This window comes from Falco cherrug, chromosome 11 (genome assembly GCF_023634085.1).
Source record: "Falco cherrug isolate bFalChe1 chromosome 11, bFalChe1.pri, whole genome shotgun sequence".
Taxonomy (NCBI): Eukaryota; Metazoa; Chordata; class Aves; order Falconiformes; family Falconidae; genus Falco; species Falco cherrug.
This window is the reverse complement of record NC_073707.1, coordinates 27,494,681-27,518,518: the sequence shown is the minus strand read 5'-3', so window position 1 is coordinate 27,518,518 and position 23,838 is coordinate 27,494,681. Positions and strand designations below refer to the sequence as shown.

Sequence of the window (23,838 nt, the reverse complement as noted above, 5' to 3'; positions counted from 1 at the left end):
AGAGAATATAGTTAAAAGAATGGGTGACATCAGTGTCACTCCACACCTCCCCCTCCACCCCACCCCCCCCCAAAAAAAAAAAAAAGTAATTATTTTACTGAAGAATGCATTCAGATAGACACATCTTCCTTGCAGGGGTGATTTCAAAACAACCAAAAATGTAGATTAATTGTACTGTGTACAGGTATGCTGTAAATACCAGGCATTCATAATTTCATGGCTATCTCTCCCCACACCTTACTTTTATTCATACCCTTTGTCAGCTTTTGCGATATGCAGCCTTTCTGTAAGGTGAAGATGAGAGCCATCTCCCTTCACACTGAGTTATACTCAAGACCTAGACCCTATATAATGTGAGGATCTAAAGAATCAATCTTCCAATTGCATTTTAAGCTGAATTAAAAAAAAAAAAAAGTCTGAATCTATCATCCTGACACACATTCAGTGGAGTGTGGCTTCTTTAGGCACAACACAGAAGAGCTGACTGTGAATTAATCTGAGCGTGGCTTCCTATTGTATTTATTCATATATTGAGCTGTTACTGAAGTGCTCCTCAGCCCTGAACGTGAAGCCGTGCCGTGTGCTCTGGCCATGGTTGGTGTCGAGGAGGGGTGCGCGTGTGTGACATAGATAGAAAATGAGGCGAGCAGAAAAGTTTATGGACCATATATCTGCCTCCCCGGGGTGCCGAAGGCACAAGGATGCATCTGGGAGAGGACCTCTGCTGCCTCCTCCCCACGATGCTTGCAGGAGTGACATTTTCAGTGGATCAGCTTTGCATAGCACCATGCATGATGCCATGGAAGAGTTCTCAACGGCGCTGGTGAACCTTGATGGACACTTGCTCATGGGCTTATACTCCTCTGTTTCCAAGAGATCCATTGCAACAGGAGCGTGGCGTGGTTGGGGCTCCCTGAAGACAGCCTCACGGGCTGGCTGTGCCGTGATGTGCTCACCGTATAAACATACAGAGGATTAGGGAAAAGAATCACTATGCTAGCCTCATTTTAAAGAAGCTGAATTAAAAGCTTAGGAAATCATTGATCTGGCCAAAACCACATGGGAAGTCTCGGAAAGACTCATCACTTAGTGCCAAGCTCCAGCTCGGGGCCTTAGCCATATTAAAAACAACCAGCAAACCCCCAAGACTCTTCTTCAACAGACCAAACAAAAATGTCTACGACACCTTCTCCCATGGTTAAAAGCTATCTTTTCTGTTTTGGGGGTAGTGCTTGCCTTTGGGTGAGCACAAAGGGTGGTAATAGGAAGGGAACTGGGTCTCGGGTGATGGGTAGGGTGTGGGGTGAGGGCTAAGGGGGCACCAGAAAAACAAGTTTTACAGCAGCTACTTTAGGACCACCCAGCAGTGCCCACGCTGCTGGCGATGCCACCAGACGACCCCTGTCGGATGATGTTCCTACCTCAAACCATGGCTTGGCTGCTGTTGTGTGCTTTTCATATTTATAGAATACCTGTCAGCTCCAGCCCCCCAAATAAGTTCTAATACAGCATATCAGGGGTTGAAATAATAGTTGCTTACATAATTACAATGTTACTGACACAGCTGATGAGCTGATGATGTTATTTGCACAGCAGTGATGGCATTCAAACCCTTGCCGACTCACAATGACACTGTATGCTTTAAGCCCTAGCATGATTTAAATTACCATACGAACACAATGAAAATACAATCTCTTGACAAGATAAAGGAGGCGTGGGGGGGGAATGGCTTAAAAATCCCTTTTTGGTGGCTGCGGTGTTCAGTAGTGCTTATTTATGGCTTTTTAGCTTGCACATTTCATTTTAAGAAGGTAAATTGGAAGCATTATGTTCTGCCTTTTTGCCTTGATTTAGAACCTTCTTGTGCCTGCTCTTCTGCTGTCTGACTGCAGTGAGCCACCTTTGGGGCTCTCGTTGGGAAATGCAGATTTTTAAAATCAATAGCTTTACTTTTTTTTTCTATATTCTTTTTTCTCTCCCCACCCTCTAACTCTTTAAATAAGAATCTGTGTGGTTGGGAGTAGGTAGAAGGACATAGCTCGTAGCCAGCCCAAGCGTGATTAGCCTTAGAGCAACAGCTGTTGTAGGGAAATGGATTTTCGAAAAGGCTTGTGACTTATTCCCGATAGAGCAATAGCCGGCCACAGGCTGCCGCTGGGACCGACCCCCAGGGTTCTGTAGCTGAACTTCGCAGCTACTCTAAGGCTGAAGCAGTGAAGAGCTCTGCGGGACGTGGTTCCTGCAGAGCATTTGCTGCTGGTGGGTGTCCCCAGTGATTCACGTCGGGCTCATTTCGGGCACGATCCCGAAAGCCGCCCAGAGCCCAGCACTGCTGGGCCAGTGCCCCGTGCTGCCTGTGCTTGGGTTGTTCCCCCAGCTCTGACCCCTGCACCGCACAGCATCCCTGCGTGCCGCAGCCTCTGCTTGGGAGCTGGTCAGCAGCAGCGTGTCCCACCCGTGGGGGCCGTGCTCGGCTCTCCATAGCTGAACTTGCTGCTTGACATCCTTGGAGCCAAGTCTCTTAAATACTCTCCTGAAGATACGAAACCCCACTTCTTCCACCTGCCCAGCTGTACAGTGTCTTTACAGTCTTTTTCTCAAATGCCTGCTGACCTGAGAACTTCTGAAACCAAATTGGGCTTCAACCTACATTTAATCCTCTGCTGCTATGATGTCTTACTTTTGGCATATGCTGTGTATTTCCACCCCCCCCCACCCCCCCCACCCCCCAGTTACTCCCAGTAGCACAGTGGCAGCATTTCTACTTTGGATCAATGGGTACAGCCTTGGCCCAGCTAGAGGCTCCTCAGTGCATGATTGCCCATCTATTGAAGTTCCTTCCATTGCTTCCTCATTAGCTTCTGATTTCAGGCTGCTCCTGACCCTATTTCTTTCACTGGATTTTCCTCTCTGTCTTTAGTCTGGCTGTTGTTATCAGCTGGAAGGAAAAAAGGGGAATGAATGAAATGAAGATCAATTGGAGAGAAGGAAGAAATAGAAACAAAAGGTGCCTTTAACAAAATACATGCTTGGTCCACAGCACATCTGCGTGGTACCTGTAGGTGCTTTGGGATCAAGCTAAGCAGAGAAGCGTGGGGATCTGGGGACAGAAGTCTGCAAATGAGCCAGGTACTCAGCAGAGTATTTTGTGCTCTTTATGTTAATACTGAATTTATTTCGCATTGCCCCAAATTCTCCTTTTTACTTCAAATCCTTGCATTGATAATATGCTATGGAAGATATCAGTGGTGGAAATTGTTGATTTGGGGAGGGGCAGAAGAAAAAGCAAGGGAATTAACACCGAGAAAACAACTGGGCTTCTGCAAGAGTACAGATATATAGTGTTGGTGTTTCAGCTGTCTGCCTTTAGTTTTATACCCGTGAATCCACAAAGGTACCTGGGGAATTGAAGCAGTGGGCTAACGCTGGGTCTGCATGCCTAATGCTGAGGGGAAATCAAGTTAGGATAAAGAGATCTCTAGCGGCTGAATGAAAATGTGAAGCAGGACAAGAAAAGCCAGCTTATCTGGCCCACTTGAAGGCAATGATACTATTTTTTCAGCCAGAGGAATGAATGGGAAGGACGAAAGCTGCATGTGTGCCCTCAGACCAAGAAGCTGCTGGCCTCGGCAGTACAGCCTTTGCTGTGTTGCCGAGACACCAGCGCAGAGCTGCAGCAGTGACAGGCTACATCTCAAAAGTATTTCTGTTCTTTTATTCTCGGGGAAAATCAGCTGAATGAGCAAGGTTGTGCCTGCCTTTTCCTCAGTGCCACACATCAATGCATTTTTATACTGACATGGAGTGAGAAGGTGAAAAGCATAACAATTAGTGCACCAGAAGTACCTGGATGGACTGTAAGTGAATTAGTCTGCTTTGAATTCCAGTTCAGAGTTTACTGGGAGAAGAAAATGATCTGTGGTCTGTGCAAATACTGAGGCGACTAGCTCGTTCTTAACTGAAATGGTTTTACATCATTCTCTAAGCTTGGGCAGAATCTGTGAATGCTTATGTCTTTGGGACACTGGGGTAAGTTCATGTCCGCAGTGAAAGCGCAGAGCTCTTTGGGAAAGGCAATGCACCAGCATTAGCTGCTGCGATGAACTGTGGAGGGGCTAATCAGGCGAGGCAATATATGGTTTCCCTTTGGCTTAGGATTTGATTCGGACCTACAGGAGTTTCTGAAAATGACATTGTATAGATCCACACAAAGATAAGGAGAATACAGGCCTTGTTTGGAGCATATAAAAATATTTCTAATCCTGCCCTTTGGTACATGTTGTTCGGTGACGGATAAAGGGGAGAGGCTTGCCACTGTGAGCGTTCAGCCCTGCTCTCTGGATGCCATCCTGATTGATTTGCTCGCGGTGTGGAGGGATAAGTAAGCAGCTCTTGCTGGCTGCAGCTGAATTACAATCATTGAAAGATTTTGGTGTAAGGGACCTCTGGAGGTCACCTAGATCAACCTCTTCAAAGCAGGGCTTTATAGGCAGTTTGCGTCTCCTTTTCTGAAAATCTTACCGCATTTCTGGTAGTGCCCTGTCAGTCACTTCTGAACTTGCCTGGACGCATCTGCTTTTGCCCCGAAATACCACAAGGCAAGTATATACTTTGCCCTTCCTATGCACTCATAGGGATAAGGTTTCCCACATATGCTTCCTAGTTCTGTGATGTGTACCAGCTCTGATGAGGGAACACTGTGATACTATCCATCATTCAGCGTCGTTTAGTCCAAGTCCTGATGCGCCACAGATGTCATGAAACTTGTCAACCTTTGTGGCAAGGGGGCTGTTCCAAGGAACAGATGTCCATGTTTGATGGCTTACTGACTGTCCAAGGGAAGCTTCGTGGCTTGTCCAAAAATGGAGGAGCTTTTAAAAGAGCGGCATGAATTTGAATGCAAAGGCAAAATATCAGCTATTGTACCTGCTAAAGAGTTTAGAATGAAATGAGAAAGAGCCAGGATCCCACAAGGACAAACTCCTGTAGGAAAATAAATCTGTTTACAAAAATATTTAGATGGATAAGCAGCAAGCTGGCTCCATAAACTGTAAAACAGTAAAAGTTTGCCTTGCATGGATGCATCCGTACACGTTATCTATAACACCTAAACATCCAAACTTCCTAAATCCCAATACAAACTGTGGGAGTCACTCTCAAATAAGAAACAGGTACTTTTGAAAATATATGCAGGAGCTATAAATAACACATAATGGCAAAAATGTTCTTCTGGCATACAGAATCTATTTTTATTACTTAGGAGTTATTAGTAATAGAAGGCAAATGAGCTGCCTTCAAACATGAAGTACCTCTAAACGTTTTCCTTTGTCTCCCAGAGCAACTTGCTAAAGCACTCTTTGGAGTGAATATAACCGGAGGAACAGTACTTGAAGGGCCTATGGGAAGTAGGGATGGCTGTACAGGGTGTGGAGGAAAAGCTACTGATATGTTGATAAAAGTTAAATCCCAATCTGTACCTTCCATTAAGGTCAGTTAGGACCTTAAAGGTTGCTCAGTATCTGGAAAAAATAATATCATGATTTCACTGTTTGTGTGTGAAGCGAAGCACGTTGGAGCGGCTACGGTCGCCTTTGGAAGGGAGCGGGTTTGCAGAGCAGCGCGTGATCTGGGCTGCTGCGGGCAGGGGGGTCATTTCCTCATGTTTTGGCGCTGTAACCCAACCGACTGCACAACCCTTGCCTTGGACCTGCTTCTAGAAACGTACATAGCTTCAAATGCTGATGCCAAAGATAAATATGTTGTCCCTCATGCTCCGTTCCTGTATTTTCACATGCCTCATTTGTATGCGCTGCCTTTCTTTAAGGAAAGGAGTCTGACAGACAGCTCTGCTGCACGTTTCCATCGCAAAGGAATGAGTTCAGTTAAACACCAGAAACCAGTGTTTGCCAGTAGGTTCTCAACGCACTGGTGAAGCTCCAGTGCTAAAAGCAGATGGAGGAAAGAATGTTTGTTGCTGAGGAACTGAATAAAATTATTGTTGATGCTGGTAATGAATTACACTTATTAACTACCTTACAACTCAGATGGTCCTTTTGTACTTGACAAGCTCTCCTGAGATCACTGCCCAGTGCGGTATTTACTATGAGCAGTCTTGTTGACTCGTACTGTTTTTCACAGCAGTAACAATGCCGGTAGCAAGCGTTTATAGGGCTGGAGACCTTCTCTGGTAGAGGGCAGCAGGTGAGCAGACTGCTCGTTTATAACTGCCAGCATGATTAGCAAGGGTTGGGGAAATGTTTATCTAAATCCTTACGTGGGGATTGTTAATGCCCAGCACTGCCTGTGATTTAACTGCCAGGCAGCTACAACCAGCTACATTATTCCAGTGTTTAGGACATTTACTGCTCAGTTGCTGGATTTGCTGCTATTTAAAATTATGCCGGTGACTTATCACACCCTATAGCTTGGTGGAACAGACCAAAGCTCATCACAAAACACTCCTTCCCAACAGCATTAGCAGTTGCTGTTGCTGTGATGGCCTAAGCATTATGGGTATAGATGATATCTGTTATTAGACCAGCTGATTCAGCTGGAAAACCCCATGCTTTTATGTACAGAAACTTTCCTTCGGATGTGGAACAGCAAACCTGAAGCTTCCCACATCTCTTCAGACTTGAATAAAGCCTTGTATAACCCAAACCTCGTAGTCAAGGCCTCTGTTTTGATGGTGCAGTGCTGGTCCAGCAGCGATCAGGAGGTATAGCTGTTTGGTGTGTGGTCACTAAATAGCCCGGCTTTATATTAGATACTGGTGTCTGCAGGGTGGGAAATGGGCAGGATGCAATTGCTTCTTCCAGTGTAGCTGAGGGCCATGTAGGCATCTTGCAGGTGCAGCTTTTCTTCTCTTGTATGCAAGGCAAAGAATCAGAGACTCCCAAGGGCAGGAATTTATTTTAGGGACCAGGAGTGTTGATAATGGCTGAAATCCCATTGTCACCTGTCTCTTACTCAGAGCTCTGCAAATGCTGCCACACTTTTATTGCCCCTGCAATGGGGCTGAAGTTATTACTGGGACTCTGGTTGCCTATATTTCTTCTGTGTTGCCTCAGCTTCAATGGGGCAGATCTCATTTTCTGCTCAGGCACCCTCCTAACTTCCTCTGCCTGGTCTGAAAACTCCACTCGGTGCCAGGTTAGAAACCTCTGCCACAGCTGCTGCTTGTTCCTCTCGAGGCTGTTGCTGATTTTGAGTTAATCCTTTCCAGGATATCTTAATGTGTTTTCTGTAATCTTAGCACAAAGTTGATCTTTGGTCAACTCAACAAAAATTTCTGCATTTCTACCTGGTTGCTCTGTTATTAGTTTCCTTCATTCTCAGTCTACTTGAATCAGTAGCACTAATGTTATTTTCCTTTTGCATTTGCACTTTCTGACTTTGTTACACATTAGACTAGCACTCCTGCTCCAGAAAATGTGCTTTTCCCATCCTTTTTTTCCCTTTTCACAATGGGTCCATGCGTTCATGAAACACCTGGCTGTATCACAGCCCCAAAAGAGAACAAACCAGGAACCAGTTTCCTCCTATTAATTCAGGAACAGTCAAGCTTAAGTCAAGAAAATGCACCAAAACGCAACAGCTTCTGAAGCCTGCCTGCTCTCAGAGCAAGCACAGTTCCCGGTGGCTGTGGCATGGGCTTGGACGACTTTACAAGACATTACAAAGTCATATACATCAAATAACTGTCGTAGTGGCCAGTACAATGCTATTCAGCATCACGTCTACTTTCCATCAACGTACTATGAATCTCTCTCCTTGCTCCTCTGGCTGACCGAAAGACTAGCAAGCCTATGGCCCTTTTCCATGGCTTGATTTTCAATTAAGAGATAATGTCAGTGGAAGAGCACAGTTCATCAGATAGTGTTCCCCTGCTGTTGCAGAAGGCAGACATGCAGTAAGCAGAGGTCAACTGCTCAAAATCTATGTGCCTGGCTAAAAGATTATATAATATGTTAGGCTAATTTCACTTCATTTCATATTCACATATATTAGTGCAGCATTTGTTGTATAGTTATCCTTATGTAAGTTACATCTGTTCTTTTATTCACTCATCCATGTTTGTTCTGCTTTCAGATTTATGAAACAGGCATTCCACTGAGCTCAGCAAATGATGGGCATAATAACTTATCTAAATTGCAAAGTATGTGATGCCCTTGAGGTAAACTCAGATGTGAAGGTTTTATGAAGTGTCTCACATGTGGAAGTGTAGGAATGTTTATTTGCCAACTTCTGTCTCTCCTTTGGCTGTTCATATGATGTTAAGAGGATCCTGTGAAAGTGCTACGAAAGCCTAGGGGCTAAACGGAGAAGTAGAACTACGTTATCTTCATAGGGGAAGCAGAGCCATACGGGCACCTGCGCTTATGGCTCTCGTCTCTTTGGACATCAAAAGTTTCCTGGTTGATAGGCTCTAAAGTACTGGTTGAATGAAATGCCTCTCAGTGTAACAATATTGTGAGGCTAATCCCTTTATATTTCTTTATATTTTCTCTTACAAGACCGCCGAGAAGCAAAGGCCCTATAGAGAAAAGCGGGAGCCTTCCTGCCGTGTTATGAACCTGAGGTACTCTAAGCCCTTCTGCCTGTCCACAGCTGCTAGAAAGTCCTGCAATGGACATGCAGAGACCTGGTTCCCTGAGTTACTCAGGGCAAAGCGTTACTGCTAATCCCAGCATTCCGGTTCACATCAGGTGTCGCTTACATTGTATGTAACCCTGTCAGCAAAGCAGCTAGTCAGTAACGGCCGGAGCTGGCTGCTGTGGTAGTGTCCCCAGTTGCTTAAGACCCTCTGGCTGGACCAAGTTTTGTGGGACTGAGCTGCATTACCACCAAGTTAGCTCTCCTCAACCTCTCTTGGAAGTTTCCCGTTCATTGCTGTGGAGCCATGGGCGTCAGAGGTTATTGCTTAAGCCACTGGGCTAAATCAGTCTTGTTAAAATAATAAATTCAAATGTAATTTGAATGAAGAAAAGAATTTACACTTTTAAATCCAGTAAACAAAATTACATTTCTACCCCTGTTCACTGGTGAAGACTTAAGCCTCTTTGAAAGAGAGGGTTTGATGCTCTTTCCCATAGTGTTTCCTATTGACTATTTTCAGAGGGCTTCCCATTGGTAAGGGTGGCTCTAGGGAAGGCCGTTCTTGTGTAATGCCGACAGTGTGATATTTAAGTACCTTTGTAACTCAAACTAGAACACAATTTGGACACAGCCAGTAACTAAAAATAAATTCCAAAGCCCTAGTATGGTGCCTTGAATCCTCTGTAAACCCAGCAGTCTGGCCACCAGCAAGTTCAGTTTGGGAATTTGTGACAACTATAAAAAGAAAGAAGGCGATAATTTTTTTTTTTTTTTCAGAATGCCCATGTTCCTGAAGTAGACTGGGACTCAGTCCCTCCATTAATTGCTTGAAAGGTCTTAGACCCAGGTGTCTATTTCCCCAAACTGCTAATACAAAGCTCAGACTCTTATCCAGGGGACCACAAGGAAAACTAAAATCCTGGAGAAGAGGGATCTGGGGAGACTGACCTGACCCATTTTTCCTGCCTCTGAGGTATTCTTCAGGGATATCTAGTATGTGGGTAAAGCCTTTGTAGGAGGATGTTTCTTAATCTCCCAAGGTAACCTAGGGTCTCCTGGGCCAGCTCTCCACGTGGCTGGAGAGTCCCTAGCTTGGTAATACTGAGAAAGGCGTCTTCTGTGCAGCGATGGTCTCTTTTTCTCTGGCTAATTACAAGGTCATTTCTCACATCTTTGTATTTAAAGCTTCCAAAAATAATTAACCCATTTAATAAATTAGTTCATTTAAAAACATAAATTTGTCAGTGAATGGGATGAGCAGTGCAGCACCCAAAACACTTGAAGGTACACATATATTACTACTTTGTCAGCCCTGTAAATTCAAAATTGTCCAGATTAATTTCAGACTAATTTGATAAACTCTCCATTGTGACAAAAGGAGAAGTATTTGGGTGTCAGGCTTTGTGCCCTTCTATGTCAGATTTCAGCCTGAATGAATTTTTATGGCTGACTCTAGAATATAAAACTCTGAAAACAGTGGTTTGTAACGGCAATTCTGACAGACCCTTTAACCATTTGGAAAATAGGCACTGCTATAATTCTGCTGCATTAGAGAAAAATTTTGAGTGCTTTCATTAGGTGCAACAGCTGTTTCTATTGCAAAAGCCAAACTTCATTGGTGGTAGCGTAGCTGTCGGCTTTCCAGAGCTTTGCATTTATAGCTGATTGTATAAACTCCTTTATGTTCTTTTCCACTTTCCAATGTATGTAAATTAATTCAATAGCAAAAATACAAATAACTACCTTGTAACTATATCTGTGTGAAGGTTCTTTGTAGGCTCCTACAATCAGTGTCATGTGATGAGTGAACTGAGAAATACTGAACTTTTCCAAATGGTTCTAGCATGAGTGACATGTGGTAATCCACACCACATCAATTTTTAATCATCATATTTAATCCTCCTTCCTAGTAATGTGTTGGAGTTCTTTAGCCTAGCGTAACGTTCTTAATTAGAGCTGATTTAAAAAAAAAAACCCCCAACAAAAAATCCAAGAAAAAAACCCAAGCTCCCTGTGTGTTTTCTTGTCTCCTCTACTTAAAGCAAATTTTTTCCTAAGCACATGCTGAATATGCTGAAATGAAAATTTGGAAAAAGGTAAAGTAGAAAAAAAGAGTATTTGATGATGCCTTTCATTTCTTTGTTCTGATAGAATATAGAAAAATACTTTTGTATTATGAAAAAGTGAGTTCTACTTGGAAAAGGATACTTCAAATCAAATAGTTACCCAAGCTGTCAAAGATGAAATGCAAAACTATGTTCTGAATGCAAACAAATTTTGAATCACCAAATTTTAAAATGGCAGAGAGCAGATTTTCATGGATTCACTAAATTATATTCCTGAATATTGAATTATGCACAGATTCATGTGGCATAATATGGGATACCGGCCCATTTTAAAATGTTAGCTCTATTTTCATTGAGATTATACTGAAAGTAAAAGTATAGGGGGAAATATAGAGGAGGTACATACGTATACACATATAAATACAATGAAAGAAAACACTTTGATTTACAGAATTTATAATGAAATATTAACCACTCTCTATTGAAACATGTGGGAATCTTTTTACCACTAACAAACTTTCAATGAGCCTTTAATAAATATTTAGGTACCTGTGTACTTGGTCTTACTTTCAGGTGTGACCCTTTCTCAACACTCTCTCAACTGTGGTTGTTCAAAGTTGTGCAAATCGGGCTGGTTATTCAAACACCTGAAGTTGGGCTGGTTATTAAAAAAATCTGATTTTTGAAATGCTTTGGAAAATGTCTTTGATATTTAAGTCTGTGTTTATTATATATGGCAGGCAATATGTATGTAGCTGTATAGATACATATAATTCATATCATATGTAATGTATGTCTTGCAAAAAATTCTCATACGATCTGTAGGCAGGTGTGAGAGATTTAGAGACTATCCTGGTGCAATGTAAGAGTGGTATGAATATTTATCCTTTGCTTTGCCTCACGAGCATTTGAAAGAGATGAAACCCAGCCTGACTACAGTTTTGGGCATTTAGCTTTTGGTTACTTTCTGAAAACATTCTGTACCTGGAAAACTTTATTAAAAGCCACTGATCTGACAGCTTACTGAGGCAATACACCTACTCAGACTTTCTTTCAGAGGAGATGCCTTCTGAAATTTTAATTCGAATTGCCTGGAAATACAGACTTTGAAAATACCTTGACCCTCCACCCCTGTGAATTCTTTCAGACATCTGTCTTATTTGCTTCTCCTGGTTACACCGACTTGGTGCAGCCAGGGTTTGGGTTTTCAGTATCTTCCCTGAGATCTGTCTATAAACCCAAAATTCCAAAGAGGGACAATTTCATGTCCTGCCAGTGCCGAAATTCAACCCCTCTGTCCTCCAGCCTCCTGCCAAAACCTGGAACATGTGTGTATCTGTCTCGGATCTGACAGAGACCGAAGGTGTAGGGTACAACCAATGCTTTGAACCATTAGTAATGTTTTCCTTTCCTGGTGATGTGTTGCTATCCTTTTTTTTCAGAAGTGGCTGCATGTCAATGGTCTTGAATTCCCAACAGAGATGTGATTTGCTCTGGTTTAAAGACTTTGTAAAAACATAAGACAATTACATCCTAGCTTGACCTGTTATTCATTACATCGGGTCAGGTGCAGCTGTACAGATGTTGTGTACCAACACGAGACACCCCGCATTTCACAAATCCTTTAAGAATTACATTGTCTGGTTACTGTGCAGAGACTCCAGAAAGGCAGTAACATGTCTTTTACCTCTCGCATCACCGAAGCCTCATCTGAGCTCCGCTGGTGGACCTAATTTGTTGGGCTGAATTTTATTCCTGAACCACCCCACCCCCCATTAGCACAGTACCCCATATGACAAAGGTGGAAGAGAAGTATAATTATCAGTATAATTATCAGCCAAAAATAAGCTGTTCAGTTGTTGTTTTGTGGTTGTTTTTTTTTTGTTTGGCATTAGATAACCACATGAGACCATTAACATGGACAAAGTTCAACCATAGGGGCTAAAGGAAATAAGAAACCTGTGTTTGTGGTTAGTGCCTGAGCCCTAACAGAGTTCATAGTATGCAGCCAGGTTTCAAATGGCACCTACTTTCTTTTCTACCTTTTAAGCAGGTATGTCTCAGGTGGACATTTACTCCCCAAGGAACAATATACTCTCCTGCCCTTTGCTGCAGGTTTTTACCTTCTGAATTTTATTCCACACACGTCCTTTATCACTGCTTCTTCCTTCAAGGGTGTCCATGGCATCTGCCATTAGCAACCGCAGCTGTGGCACCAAGATAAAAATTATCAGTGTGGAATTCACACAGAAATAACTTCTCTAAATACACAGATTAAAACCTAATTAAAAAATCATTTGTACGCTGATGATTTTATTACTCATCTTTCACACAATAAGCACTGCCACCTCATCTTTGCTTTAGCCATTACACTGTATTATTGTGGATATAAAATACTTGACAATGGGTAAAAATCCTCTGGAAAATTTGTATTTAAGCCCATACGTTTTAATGCAGTAAATGTTTATACTTAGTAAAGGAAGACTTGGGTTGTAAAGAATAAAGGCTCCATATTTCATTCTTTAGCTGTCTGGGTTATTCTGTGTTGTACATGAATGCTTTTTAGTATTTTCTCCCAAGGCTAATGTATCATAATTTAAAGCAGCATGTAAAACCTCACAAGAGGACAACACTAAAGCTGAGATGCTTTTACTGTAGCTGGAAGTATCTAGCTCATTTCCCTGCTTTTACTATCCTTTTTTCTTTGGCAAACCTTCCCTTCTCCCCATCATTCAGCATAACAGAACATAAAAACAAGGCTGACAATTTCTAGTGTAAACTGTAAAAAGAAGCTGCAGGAAAATACTTGCTAATCAGTCCTTAGTGTTAGAGGGAAGGATAAAATTCAGGTTAGTTGTAGTACTGCCTCACTCCAATACCCTTCCAGGTTAGTCATAGCATCACCTTGCCCTGCACCCTTCCCAAACACTTAAAAATGTTTCAGTTGCTCTTAATTCAGTAAGGGAGAGATGAAGGTTGGATCCAGGGTGTCCTCCCGTGAGCAGCCATTGGCATTAGTGTTTAGGAACAAATTGGGAGAAACTTGTATTTAATACCTGTGATGTTGCTGTGTTCTGTTAGGTCTATTCCAAAATGTTTTTTTTTTTTTTGGTTAACGTGAACCCAAACAATAGTTTTTGGTGCCTCTTTCCAAATTTGTGACTCATAACAAGTAACAGTGCAGTGTAAGCGTAAGCATTCATTAATAATCTCCCCTCTCCGTACCTAGAAGGGCAGCAGTCCGGTGTGAGCATATAAGGTGATGAAACTTGAAACATCAGTGTTTAGGCTCATGTGCGCAGGATATAAAAATGCTGCCCTGAGATTCAAGGAGCAGATCTGGATTTCCTCAGGTTTACCTTTGCATTCAGGTTTTTGAAGTTAAAATTCTTTGTCTGTGTCCCAACACTGGGTAAAGGATGCAGGAAACCTCTTTTGAATCTCTAAATAAATTTGCTATGATTGGTTCCAGCCTGCTTTCTCTGTGCTTGTGCAGCCGTTAAGTTGAATCTTATTGGTTCAAACATTTGATGAAAACTTTTATTATTTTTATCTTTTTTTGGTCATGCATCAGTATTCATGAAAAACAAACCTGCAAATTTCTGCCTCTGACTTTAATGTGAAAAGAGTCAAGAACCTGTCAGAAATTTTCCATCACAATACTTTTATGACAGATAATCTCCTTCTATGAATCCAGAATAGACATGGCCTAGAGATTAAGGGTATTAAGGGCAGAATGGGCAAAGCACAGTTCCTGCGTTAAACCAGGCAGAGGAGGAATCGATCAGGGGAAGGGGAGGGTTTCTCCATTGCTTTTCTTGGAGTGATTGTCTCTGAAGAACTGATTGAACAGCACCCACCGGGGTAGGGACGAGGACGTTGGTCTGTCACCCCTAAGGGGATGCTCTGACAGCCCAACCTGGTTGGTGATTCCACTGCTTTGGGCAAGAAATTAAACCAAGAAACCTCTCCAATTGAGGTTTGATACATGCTAATGAAAAGTGCCCAGCGTGTGCTCTGGTTTTAATTTTTATCACATAAGCTCTATTGGCAGGCAAAATGTGCGTGCCGCAAGAGTGGGCAGTTGGCAACCCACAGCAATTCTCCCAAAGCTGATCTGTTTTGGAAGATCCCCTCCAAGGAAAAATGCTACATTAATTAAAAAAAAATAAATCTTATCCTCATTTGATTTTAAATTGAAATAATTTCTGCTTTTTTAACAGGCTTTCATCTTGATTTGTGATGTACAAATATGTTGACACTGAAATCATAAACCTTGGAAAAATTTTCTTCAGGGTTTTTCTCCACTTATATTCAACTGTTCAAGCTAACTGAAATCTTTATTTTTCCAGGGTCTATGAATAAATACTGATCTAAAAACGCCTCAGTTGAAGCTCTCCGTGCCATAGATTAGGACTCTATTTATTTAGTTACAGGAAGACATTTACACAGAAGAGTTTATAACTGAAATGCCTTTGGGATCCTTTCTGTATCAGTGCAAATTACACTGTTATAAATTCAGTGTGTTTGAAACTTTATACAACTTATGCTGTATGTGATAATAAACATTTGGCATCTTTAGCATTTTCTAACTCACAATTTCACTGCCTTGCTTGGTCATAAACTCTTATCTCAGTTTTACCAATGTAAAGTCAGAATGACCTCAGAGGAATTACTTTAAATTTTTATTAGTACAAGTGAGATTAGAATTTGGCCAGTTCAGTTTTCTTCACGGTAAAATTTAGATAGAAATGTTGCTGAGCATGAGAAGCACACGGAGTCAGCATGGATGCTGTGGTTCTTACCCCATGGATGTGGAGGGGCTGCCCCTGTATCACCCATTGAGAGCTGCTGAATCACACCAGTACAGCCCAGTCACACGAGTGTTTCATCCTGCCTGGCCCCCAGTGAAATGAGGCGGATGGCAGGTAGGCTGAGCGAGCTAGGATCTTTTGCTCGCTCTCTGGCTGGTTTGGGCGTGCAGACCCAACGATGGGCAGCAATGTTCTGTGCTTGATGCAGTTGTGATGTGGTAGGGAAATGGTCCCTGCTGGCATGACAGGAGCCTGTGCCATGCAGGCTGGTGCCACCAAGAAAGGTAAAGCCCATTAGTCACTCCCTGGTGAAGTCACTCTGCAAGTTCTTGCTTGCAGTCTTGTGCCTTAACACTGTGGTGCCTGAAGTTTACTAAAATATTCTAGCTACAAAGCATCTGAGCCTCCATTTGCACACACAGACTAAAGAGGTATTTTATGGCAGGATGACAGGACAAAGAAAAATAAATGAATGCTGAATTAATACATTTTAATGCTCTGGATGGGGTAGCTGCTAGAGATTTTCTGCCTTTATTCTTTTAAAAAACATTTTTACCTTGGGCTCAGTAAACAAATCATATGTGTTTCGTTGAAAGATTTACAATCTGTCACTTAAATCTGCCAGCGCAGACCCTTGTTCTGCCCAGTCCTACCCTAAAAGACTGAAGACCTATGTCTTGGGTGGCCTAGAGCCTCCCCCAAAAAGCTTTTCAGGGAGGTCAGGCTTATGATTACTACATGACAGGATACAGGCAAGAGCGTAATAGCCTGTGCCTAACGTGTGATGTACTGAAAATATTGTACCCTGGAGAAAAACATATCACTGAAATATGTACCAATAACTCAAGACCCTTTAGTCAGCCTTGAAATGTGGGCCTGCTGAAGTTTAATCTAGAAAACTTGCATCAAAAGGAGAATGTCTTCTAATAACACAGTTTCTTTGCAATGTCGTTTCCCCTTATCTCGAGCCCAGACTTCAAAGCCTGGCAACCACCTCCTGCAGTTGCAGGCCGCTGCTCGTCTTCCCTAAAGCAAGCTGCTGTGAAGCTTTAATTCTACAGAGCTTAGGAGCTTTGCAGGGCTGCAAACAAATGTCAAGGGATGGGCTTTGGGAAAACCAAGAGTTTGTAGTGAACCGAAATTGGATCATCAAAATTGGACTGCATTTAAATGCAGGGAGCGTGGGCGGACTCTTGTTGTTTTTTTGTGGTGTGCGTTTTTGGGGTTTTTTTCCCCCCCTAGAATGAAATGCTTAAAATTTCCATGTAAGCGAGCTCTCTCTCTCCCCTCCTCAGGAAACCTGACAGTCTCATTGAAGAATAACCGTATGGTACTTTCTGATTGCAGCTTATTGATATACTATCAAGCTATTAATGAGACTAGTCTTGCAACAGCCCTGCTAGCATCACTGCCCTCGTTTTACAAAGGGAAAACAAAAGCATAGCAGGTAGACAGGTTTATTCAGAGAGAGGGAGCAAGTCATACATGGAGCCAGGAAAGAAAATATTTTCTCCCCTTTCCTCCCTCTCCTCAGCTTCACCTAGCTTCGGCCTGTTTTGCTGCAGGTGGCTCCTGATGTTAGATATCTCAAAGTAGCACAATCTGAATAATTGCAATCATTTTCCCAGACTGATTTGGGGAGGTTTGGGGGAAAAGAAGAGGTTTTAAAAATATGCCTACAGATGAGTCATGCTGTTTCTATAAAAGTCATCTTTGCAGGTGATTAGCACCTCCTCTGACAAGGCACTGCAGTAGGATTTTAAAACTACTTTGGGTCTGCACATTCAAAAAATGACTTCCAGAGTCATGCAATGCAGCGCTCTGCCCCAGCCCTTCCCTCCCTGGCTTACTGCCTCTAAAGGCCAAAACAAGTATTAGAAATGAATACTTACCAGTTCGGTATCCTGCTGACTGATGTCCTGCAGGTAGGGAACGGTTGCTAGCTCAGCCATTGCTTGATTAATCACTTGGTACTGTTCCTTGTCTCTGTGCAAACGGCCGAGGAGGCTGGCGTAATGCAACTTCTCTATCCCACGTGAACACGGGCAGAGATTGTCCTGTTTTCGCAGCAAAAGCAAGTAGGTTAGAGGAGAGTCTCAGAAAACACGCTCATCCTTTGAGTCCTGTGCCTTGAGGCTTATCATCATATGTATTTGTGCTGGTAATGCTATAAGCAATATGGTATCCAGTACCTTTACGATAATGCTGCTGACAATCTTTAATAGAGGGGAAAACCCAACAACTTCCTTGCCACAATCTCTCTCATAGTACTAGAAAAAATAAATATGTGGTCATAATACATGCAAAGGGGAGACAGCAGATAACAAACATGAATGCAGTTTTCTCATTTGGGAATGGCTTTTCCATAATCTTCTCTGTTAAATATTACCTTACTTTTATGGATCGCTCTTAAAGTTTCAGTGAAGAGGTTGAGGAAACCGTGCAGCGTGTCAGCTTACGGTTTGTTTGCAGACTAGGCAAATCCATAGTTTTCAAATATATAACCTTGAGGGACTAAAACCTGCAGAGGTGGTCTCTGATCTTCCAGGAAGCTAGGCACTTGGTAAATTTTAAGTGTGTGAATACGGAAACTCAGCCAAGTGCTTGCATAAAATCTCAGCACCTGCTGAAGTGTTTGATGGATGGCAGCCTTACCACCATATTTTCAAAAGTATTCTGATGCCAAAAATGCAAATAAGCACCCTACTGAGATTTTCAAAAGCAATTTGGCCTAGATTCCCGACGAGATGTAGCCATTGCGTATCTGAGTGCTCAGCCCTTCAGAGTGAAATTTCCATTCATCTAATCAGGGGTTTGAATGTATTTAAGTGCCTGAAATTCCAAGAACTGGCATAAATTTTCAAAACCACTTCCAGTATTTTTAGCAGACCTTTGTTCTGGCTGTTACATATGGTGGCATGCTGATGCTGCCACTTACACACGCTTCCAGGTAGGCGATTCTAGGTCCAATCACATATTGAAGAGGGAAGTTCCGAATGACATTAATTTTTCAATAAATGGCATCCCATTTTAAAAATTAACTTAGCTTGGCAAAGAATCTTGATGCTGGTTTTGCAGAAATTTGCACTAGGCAAGTCTCGAGTGTTATCAGAATGACTGTCAACATAGTTCCTGTATCAAGTCTAAAAATTTAATAACAGTATTATTCTTGCTTTCTATACATCTTACAAGAATAATAATGGAAAAAAGCTTAGTTTTAACTGTAGAAAATTATGGATAAATTTCACCCCTTTTAGTATGATACCTAAAATAATTGTAAAATAGTATGAAACAAAAGACCATGCACTGGAGACCAGTGGTAGGAATGCAGCTGTAACCTGGGAGCTCCAGATCTGAAAGCAATTGGAAAAGAAAGAGCTGAGCCAATGAACTGGTATTTCCATTAGCTGAAGGAGAGAATAAGGCACTGCACAGGGAAAAGAAGCTCTGGTCAGCAGTTCTCTGGAGTATTGCAGATAGCTCCAGTCAGCTGTGTTTGGAGAGGTTAATTTAGACCCAAGCATCATGGAGCAGAGAAGCCAGCATGCTAGGAGATATCTCTTTTCAGAGAAGTGTGGTTTGATTAGTCTATTAATGAAAATGCCAAGAGCTTATTACTCTTCTCAATAAACATAATGCAGGGCTAAATTCCAAAGAGAGCAAACAACTGAAAAGGGAAGGAGAGATAAAAGACAGTGATAACAGAAGGGCCATTGTGTATAAATAGGTACAAATAAGACTGGGGTGGCAATTAAGCTTCTAATAATTCAGGTTAAAGGTCTGCGATGTGTTTCACCAAGAGCAGAAAAGGCAGAAAGCCTGACTAGTTCCGAGATGGATTTTACTCAATTTGTGAATAAGATATTTGGTGACACAAAGGTGTATAATAACACGTCATTTGACTTGAGGAGCCAGAAAAGCCCTTCCAGGCCTACCTTCTCATGAACTTCTGTTGACCCACCTCTAAGAAGGGAGACCAGGACAGCCTTCTTACACTTGAAGAGTCCTTTTCGAAGCACCTGACCTAGTATTAGTAGGAGACATCAGCAAGAAAAAAGATTTCTCCGGTCTCTGATATGTGAAATTGTAGTCTGACACACTCTAGTTAGCATGGCTCTAAAGCAAGGAGGAAAATGAAGCCCCATCTCCACCTAATCACCGGTCTTTGAAAGCCAGATAGCTGTGTCCCCAGGTAGAGCTGTGTGCATTAATATAAGGAGAAGCAATTAGTTAATGAGAGAAAAAGAGCTGTTATCAACATGAAATAGTCACACAACATTTTAGTTGCAGCAAAAGGTTTTTCCCTGTTATTCTTGAAATCCACCCAAAACCTTTTTGTGTAAGCACTAAGAAATGAATATATTGAGTCATCAGCTAAGCAAGCAGGTAAAAATCCTTTCTTATCATGCTGTGTCTGTTGGGGGCTTCTCCAATGATTAAGAAAGTAAAGGCAAAAAGAAAACAAGTTTTTCTCTGCTTGACTCTCCAGAAAAATATGAGAGCATGCCATGTAGCTATGGGAAACAAATTGGGCACCTGTGCCAACATGCACTCTGTGGACGTGGCAATGCTATTTAAGTTTACAGTAGGTTGGAAGTAAATAAATAAATAACTGACAGTGGGGGTTTTTCTTGAAGGGATTAGAGGAGGTTGAACATTGTCAGAGGTGGCGTTTCAGTGACAATGAAAAATGCAGAAAGAGAAAGTAAATAACTGCTGCTGGCAGGAGAAAAAATTCCACGGGGAGCTGAACCACATGATGAGAATTACATGAACTATAGCAGAATTCAAGGGGCTACTAAGCTGCAGTAAAGAAACATAATAAAGTGGCCAAGCAATCAGATGAAGATGAAACCAGCTCAGGTAGGCACAGTGAAGGTTAAGTAAAGAGCAAACTTAAATGGAGACCTCAGTGGAAAAGAGTTGGCTCCTTTAACAAAGAAAAGAGATACACGTTTGAGAAATCAGGTAGCAAAGGAACCAACAAATGCAGTATATGAAGTTGCAGTTGCATCCTGGTTAGAAATGCAGTATTAATGCAATATTAAGACAATAAATGATTGAATGATGATGCTGTTACTTTATGTCACTTTATGGATGAGCTTCACCCCTCTTGTCTGGTATTCCAGGGAGAATTTAAAGAAAAAGGTAAAAAAGAGCAATTGATGGACTTTCTTTTGAGGACTTTATTCATAATGGGCAGTTTTGTCTGAGGCAGGGGTCCTCCCAGGAGAGAGCATTCCCCAGAAAACTTTTTGCTGAATGAATTCCCTTTAAATTTAAACTTTAAAAAATAATAATAATAAAAAAAAAGACTCGAAAGGGTGTTTATCCCCAGAGGCATCTTTAAAGACCTTCGTTCTAGGAGAAAAATAAGGTCCCAGTGCCTGAGGATCGGCTCTGAGACATCCTCATTCTTCTGACTTTGGGATGAAAAAGCAGATAAGCCTGTTCTGGATGGAGTTTACCTGCTATTGCTAAATAACCAGCACTAACAACCAGACCAAAGCTAGGACAGGCTTTCATTGCAAGAAGGAGCTGGAGAGCATGTGAGAGGAGTGAATCATGTGTCCTTTCATGTATTGAGAATTTTGGGATGACAGCCCCATTTTTTGCTTTTCTCTATACTCAAGAAAGGAGTCATCCGCTATGCTGCTTCTATTTATAAATAAAGTTTAATTGCTGAGAGCTAAAGACAAGGAAAAGCAAAGTGGCTGGTCAGTCTGGATTTAAAACACAATCTATCATATCCAATACATGTGGCATGTTTAACTATCAGCTTTAAGAGCACCACTTTGCAAAAGTTGAATGCCCCCCAGCAGTTCTTCTGTGGAGTCGTTACCACTATTTTTCAGCTCAAACTCTGAATGAAGTTATGTCTTGCAAGCACCTTTGTAGTGTATTGAAATAACAAGCAGAAAAAAATCCATCATAATGTTTCTTCAATGCCCTTGGTATCCTCCAGAAAGTGTGTGCGCTGAAATCTGTATGTAGTAAACACTTTCCCTCTACTTAAAACATAGACAACAAAACAGTGAGATCTGTAAATGTAGGTATCATGCTGTGAATCATGTGGTAGGTTTTGTTCACCTTTATAATATGAGCAGTCTAATAAGTCCCTCTGGCCACTGTTTCTCCTGTTAAGTACCATCATGTGCCATCAACGGGGGACTACAGCAGGAGAAAGGCAAACTCGGTGTGGAGAAAGCAGCAGGAATTAGCCCAGTGAAATCACTTGACAGAACAACCACTTGTCAGTGCTGGTAATCTTGACTGGGACAGGAGTAGCTGAACGTCTGACTGATATATATATATATTTTTTTTTTTTTTAAAGGCAAATAAAATAACCTTTGTGACATGCTATGTGTTTCTGGGTAGATGAGGTTTATGACATTTCCCCAGCAGCAGCAGCAGTTGATGCTGCACGGGGACCAGAGGGGACCAGACTGTGACATTCTTTCTCAAATGCTTCTTGCTTTACAGTACACAAATGTCCCCTTGATTGAAACGGGACTGGCTGTTCTTTATGAAGTGTGTGTGTGTGTGTGGGGGGGCAATAGAAAATGCTTTGCTTTTTTAACCTTTAACTTCACATCTTACCAACAGTGGTGTGTGTATAAATCATATAATTAACTCTAGGTTGTGTAGCTGCAAAACTGAGGTGGCAAAATAGACTTATATTAAGGGTTGCCATGGCTTAATAAACTCCGCTTTAGCACAGAGATGTTTTTGTCAAAAAAACCTGTTTAGGACAGCAATTTGGATTGTAGGTTTGCATTTGCAAATGAAGTAGAGGGCAGAAAGTTTGTTCTATTACAAACCAAATATATTTGTTTCTCTTCTCAAAGTAAGTTGTAAAGCTAGTGTCTGTATCTGAATTTGTCTTGCAGATTTTTTTAATTTAGTTTGTGTGTGATGGAAATATGATGGAATCTTTTTTTCTAGCTCTAAGAATTTTTTTCTCAAGGAAGCAAAAATGGCCAAATCTGTCAGGCCCATAAAAAGATTTTAATCACCAGTAGCAGAGCAGTTCTGGCCCTGTGCCTATCTGTATTATCAGGTATAATTGCCTTTGTCATTTGCTCTTTGGGTCAGAGGTTCTGCCTTGCCTGGATCATTCAACACTATGAAAATGGAAGGGAAAAGTGACTCTGTTTCCACCCATAACAGATGTGGATTTGGCAGCTGTTTGTTCAAACTCAGTGATAATTTCTTCTATCTTGGGGCTTTCCTCCCCTCCATTAAAGCTCCCACACTGACCCCTTGATGGCTGATTATAAATCTGTAGGACCGTGGTTCAAACCTGCTATCCCATTCTTGGCTGCTGCTGGAGGTGGCACTGGGGTTGACCTTGTTTGAACCATGGTGATGTTATGCTGACCTCCTCAAACAAAAGGCAAGTTTGCTGCTGACTTCAGTGGTGCTGGGACTTCACTCTGTATTTTTGGGAGCCTTCTTTTGTTTCAGCAAAAATATTTAAATGCATGAGGTGAGGTCTAGAGCTGGTAGAAAATATTACTGTGTAGGAGCAGTGTAAATTCATACAGCTAGTGGGGACTGGCTTGAGCAATCTTAGCACACCACTCTGCTCTTATCTCTTATGTGATGAGTTTCTTTTCCTTGTACTCTGGATACCAGATACCAAGTATGTCTGCTTGAACCATGTGATCCTGTTCCTCCAAATTAATTTACAGAATAGGGTGGTTATGGGGAATCCAAAAGATACCCAGTTTCAAGGGTTTTTTCTCTTTCTCATACTCATTAGAGACTGAATAACCGCAGTAGAGGATTCTCACCTCTAAAAGCTCTATGTTTTATCCAAATAGAGAATTGTGGGGTTATTATTTTTTTTTTTAAATTGGAGCTTTACTGCAGCTTTCAGAAAGACCAGGGTTTTATTCTGTATCCAGTACCCAACCCACTGTCTGTTTATACTTCTAGCTTAAATGTTCAAAGTCCAATGCACACAGCAGTAACAGATATTTCACTTTCCCAGAGATGCCACTTCTATTAGCCTGCACATCAATAACCTGGGCTTTTGGTCATCTGAAGCCAGTAGCACATGGCTTCGGGAAAGAACTGGAAAGCAGCAGCTGTGTGTTTCTTTGGGGGTGTTTGCCCTCAGCCTGTTCCACCTGCCTCACACCGATGCAGATGCTTTACGAGTGCCCATCTTGGTGAAACACGAAGCACCTTTACCTCCCACTAAGCATGCGAGTTCAAGCACTTACTGTTGTTCCAGCAGCTGCTCTCTGAGAGTAAAGGAGATATAGCTTCCCCAAATATCTAGCTAATGTTTCTTTTGCTAGGGGTTGCTAAGTAGCAGTTTTTGTCAACGTCCTATCTGGTATCAAAACCTA

General features: G+C 41.9%; 1 protein-coding gene across 1 annotated transcript in view; it reads right to left on the bottom strand.

Moving 5' to 3' along the window:
* SPATA16 (spermatogenesis associated 16) overlaps positions 1-23,838 on the bottom strand; it is an 87,228-nt gene that overhangs the window by 4,861 nt on the left and 58,529 nt on the right. Inside the window, exons 9-10 of the mRNA XM_055723861.1 lie at positions 17,371-17,535; positions 12,788-12,871 (exon numbers count right to left, since the gene is read on the bottom strand). Of these exons, the coding sequence (XP_055579836.1) occupies positions 12,788-12,871; positions 17,371-17,535 (249 nt within the window). The remainder of the gene's footprint in view (positions 1-12,787; positions 12,872-17,370; positions 17,536-23,838) is intronic.